Genomic DNA, 4,850 nt, shown 5'->3' on the forward strand with positions numbered 1-4,850 from the left:
CACACATGTAATCAGTGAGAAGGCTATGTTGAGAATTTTTTTTTTGATTAGAAGTTAACTGGTAACTAATTTTTACCCACATTACTCAATCAACTAATATTCACTGAGTGTGTACTAGAAGCCAAGAATTATAATAACTGCCAAGGAGAAAAACAGTTAATGACTTTAATTACCTTGACTTAGTATCTTGACAGGATTTATGGAATGACCCTAAACTCTATACGCAGCTGATGCCTACTGACATTTATTTTTATTTTATTCATTTCCCTTTTATTCAGCATTTATAAAAAAAAAAGAGCTGTAGTATATTTCATTATGCCATTCCAACCACTCTGTCAAGAGTACAACACACACCACCATCTATTAAATCTTAGACCGAAGGAGCAAATTGTTCTATAGTTATCATTCCAAGGTGTATTGTATAAGTCAATTTATTTTAATTTTATAAATATATATACTCTTTTATTTTATTATATACATATATATATATATATGTATATATATATATATATATATATACTCGTCACACCATCAGTTCATTCATTAATTTATTACTTCCTTTAATCTTTTGGGCCAGCTATTGTGCCATATTTGGGGTACAAAAAGGTAAGAAAAAAATCAGATGTGACCTTTACATCTCTGTCCAATAGAAGATATAGTCATTAAACAAACAAATAAAATGAGATACAGCTACTAAATTATGAAATATAGTTCCCAAAGTCTATATTTGGAAGGAAATCTGGGCTGGGGGATTCTTTATTTGATTGCCTGTTTGTTTACTTAAATAATAAAACAACCTTATAACTACAATTGTTTTTTCTTTCCATCAATATAACATTTTAGGATGTTAGACCCCTCATAAAAAGGAAACAACAGAGAATATGGAACTTATAGATGGAAACTATACCTTGGTGACTGAGTATATTCTCTTAGGCTTTCCAGCTCTCCCTGAACTACAGATCGCGCTGTTTCTCCTGTTTCTGACTTTGTACTGCATGATTTTAATGGGGAACATTGGATTGATGACGTTAATCAGGATCGATCCGCACCTTCAAACCCCCATGTATTTTTTCCTTAGTAACCTCTCCTTTGCAGACCTTTGTTATTCCTCAGTCATTGTTCCCAAAATGCTGGTCAATTTCCTCTCCGAGAACAAATCAATTTCCTATCATGGCTGCGCACTGCAGTTTTATTTTTTCTGTGCTTTTGCGGATACAGAATCCTTTATCATGGCTGCCATGGCGTATGATCGTTACGTCGCCATCTGTAACCCTTTACTGTACATGGTTGTGATGTCTCGGGGCATCTGTATACGGCTGATTGTCTTGTCATACTTCGGAGGCAGCGTGAGTTCCCTGGTTCACACATCCTTTGCGTTTATTCTGAAATACTGTGATAAAAATGTCATTAATCATTTTTTCTGTGACCTCCCTCCCCTGCTGAAGTTATCCTGCACAGACACATCAGTTAATGAGTTGCTTCTCTCCACATATGGCAGCTCAGTGGAAATTATCTGTTTCATCATCATTGTCATCTCCTACTTTTTCATTCTTCTCTCCATCTTAAAGATCCGTTCTTCCAGTGGGAGGAAGAAAACCTTCTCCACCTGTGCCTCTCACCTGACTTCAGTGACCATTTACCAGGGGACTCTCCTCTTCATTTACTCACGACCCAGCTACCTGTATTCCCCCAACACTGATAAAATTATCTCAGTGTTCTACACTATCATCATCCCAGTGCTGAATCCCTTGATTTATAGTTTGAGAAATAAAGATGTAAAAGACGCTGCTAAAAAAGTCATCAGATCAAAGATAGATTCTTCGTGACAGAAAGTGTTCCAAGATTCACCCAAATCTCCAATTACAAACTCTAGGAACCTGCAAAACCTTGGCAGCACGTACATAACTTTTCACACAAGGCATTTTATCAAACACTTGTTTTTCACACTGCCGAATGTGTTCCATAGCCCCAAGAAAACATTTAAAAGTTTCAAGATTGTTTCAAAATAATAGTTGGACCACGGTCCAACTATTAGGAGCTTGGAGTTAATGTTAAAATTGGTTGTATTGTTTTGTCTTAAGGGATATAGTACATACCTCAGAAGTGTGTGTGTGTATGTGTGTGTGTGTGTGCGTGTGAGTGTGTGTGTGTGTTCATGTGTAAACTATGTCATTTACAAGGGTATATTACTGGATTAGGGAGGAAGCCAGATTCCTTTGGTTCATATGCTAGCCTTGTACCTAACTAGTGAGTTGTACTTTGAACAAGTTACTTAATTTTTCTCTGCCTCAATTAACTGATCTGTAAAATGGGGAGAATATAGTGTCTTCATCATGGATTTCTGCATGTTTAAATGCTAGAATAGTACCTTAACCATTTCAAGCACTTGATAGATGTTAAATATATATGTGCATATATTAAAGTGCATATAGCACAGTAAGATGGTGGGAGGCAGGGACGTTAGGAAAGCTATAATACAAAATCAAATACATTTTCTTAAGTGCAGTTTGAGAATATATTGGAAATCTCGTATACCCAATCTACTCCAAAGTAATTTGGAAGCATTTCCTAAGTAGCAGCTTGAAAAATATAGGTTAATTGCAAGGCAAAATATTTGTGTTCTTCCCTATCTTTTATTTTTAATATATTAAAATTATTGAAAGTGCAGCACATCCTTCTCTGACATCTCAGAAATATGATCAGCTACCTAATATGTAACCTGTGTCTTCAGGGACAAATCAACTCACATGACACTGGGAGGCACCACACGGAGAACGTGCATTTGAAGACTGAACTTAGAGGACATATGTCATCACAAAACATATTTCCATAGCTGATGCTTTTGCTGTATATTGTGTATTAAATTATTTAATTTCCATTTGTATATCTTTTATGGTGAGGTACCTGTTCAAGTCATTTCCCCATTTTTAGTTCCATTGTGTTTTTATTATTTATGAGAATGCTTTGTATATTCTGGCTGCAAATTCTTTGTCAGGTATATGGTTTGCAAATAGTTTCTTCAGTTTAGCTAGCTAGCTAGCATCTATCTATACTACACAATAGTACATAGTAGTAATAATGATTTTATAAAATCATATAATGGTAATAAATGATTAGGGAAAACATTTCTCTCTGATTATCTTTTATTCATACTGCTTCAGTTATCTTTTGTGATACAAACACTATCCCAAAATGTCTTGGTTTAAAATAATAAACACTGGGCTATAGTCTACCTTTCTCACGTTGACTGAGGAGGTCATGTGGTATGCAGGAGAGGCTGTGGTGTGCTGGACAGTCTCTACAATAGCACAAGCATAAAAACAACTAGAAGAGTTGGTTCAACTGGTCCCCTTTCTCTGTCCATTTAGTCTCGTGGCCGTTCACATGGTCTACCCAGAAGATTAGTTGAAATTCTTACGTGGCAGCTCATGGCTTTCAGAAACTGTCTTCATAAAAGCTAGACTCAATATACAATTTTCATACAAACTTCTGTGGTTATAGCCACTAAAGGCCAGTAAAAGTTCAAAGAAGGTATAAGTAGTCACTATCTAAGGAAAATGTGTTAAAAAAAAAAAAAAAGTACCACCATCTTTATCAGCCCAAACTATCATCAGCCTGTTGCAGAACTCTATTTTATATATCCCAGGTTTTTTAATGTATAGCTTCTTAATTAATAGTTTAGGTAAATTAATGACTGTGTGTGTGTGATCTGTTGTTTTTTGTTGTGCACGTACTTAGCAAACCCACTGAAGGAAGCAGAATTTGAACGGTGTGCATACAGTAAGGAGAGTGAAGACACACTTAGCATCCAGGTCACTAGGTCCAGGACCTTCGGAAGTACGCAAATGAGACCAGATACTAAGATAATACCAAGGTTCGAGAAGTATGGAAAATGTATTGCCACCTCTTGGGAAGGATTTGGAGAGGGTATGGAAGTAAAACTTCCAGTATTTCTCAGTTTTGCAAAGAACTAATATAGATAACAGCAAGTTAAAATTATTTTTAGGAAAAAAAAACAGCAGAACTCTGATTTTTTTAGAAAAAGTAATATCCATGCCAAAAATCATAAATGAATCATCCTTGCACATATGAGCTATCCTATTAGGGAAAAAAAAATCCCTCATTCCAGTGTATTTCCATCCTTTTCCCATCAGCCTCCATTTCTAGTAGCTTTAAATGCTTAACAATAAATATTTAGCAAGAATTATCTTTGTAAATCTTTTGTGCTAGGGACCTTGGGGAATACCAAAAATAGACATTGATACTCCTAAAGCCTTAAATGTTGTAGAGATATTCTTTTATGAATAAAATAAACATAAGTCAAGAAAAAGCGCATGAAGTGTAGAGAATGTGATAGAATCATAAAGTCAGTGACATGTCCCTGGATGGGATGTGGCTGGAGGACGGGAATAAGACAATGTTTGGTGGTGAAAATGGCATTGAAAAAAGAATAGTTACAGCATCATTATTTATCACATCCCAAAAGTGGAAACAACCCAAATGTTCATCCAATTGATGAATAGATCAAAAAAAGTTCATAAATAAAATATGTTTTCAGCCCTAAAATGAAAAAATTTTGACACATGGAACAATATGGATGAAACTTGAAAATATTATGCTGAGTCAAAGAAAGATGACACACACGAAACCACACATGCTTTATGATTTTGCATGTATGAGACGTCTGGGATAGGGAAACACATAAAGTAAGAATGTAAATTAGTGGTGACCAGGGGCTGAGAGAGGGGAGAAACAGGAGTGATTGCTAACCAGTATGGGTCCCTAACTGGAGTGATGAAAATGTTCTGGAATTGGATAGCCCTGATGGCTGTAAAACCTTGAAAACATAC

The 4,850-nt window shown here is 35.6% G+C and overlaps 1 protein-coding gene across 1 annotated transcript; it reads left to right on the plus strand.

Moving 5' to 3' along the window:
• Nucleotides 1-881: 881 nt before the first annotated feature.
• OR5I1 (olfactory receptor family 5 subfamily I member 1) lies at nucleotides 882-1,826 on the plus strand. Its single transcript, XM_010970140.1, has one exon. It carries the CDS (start codon nucleotides 882-884, stop codon nucleotides 1,824-1,826), a length of 945 nt encoding a protein of 314 aa, XP_010968442.1.
• Nucleotides 1,827-4,850: the final 3,024 nt, after the last annotated feature.

The sequence above is a fragment of the Camelus bactrianus genome, chromosome 10, assembly GCF_048773025.1.
Source record: "Camelus bactrianus isolate YW-2024 breed Bactrian camel chromosome 10, ASM4877302v1, whole genome shotgun sequence".
Taxonomy (NCBI): Eukaryota; Metazoa; Chordata; class Mammalia; order Artiodactyla; family Camelidae; genus Camelus; species Camelus bactrianus.

Excerpts from the sequence above, each read along its gene's own strand:
- OR5I1 (XM_010970140.1), top strand. The coding sequence starts at position 882 with ATGGAACTTATAGATGGAAACTATACCTTGGTGACTGAGTATATTCTC.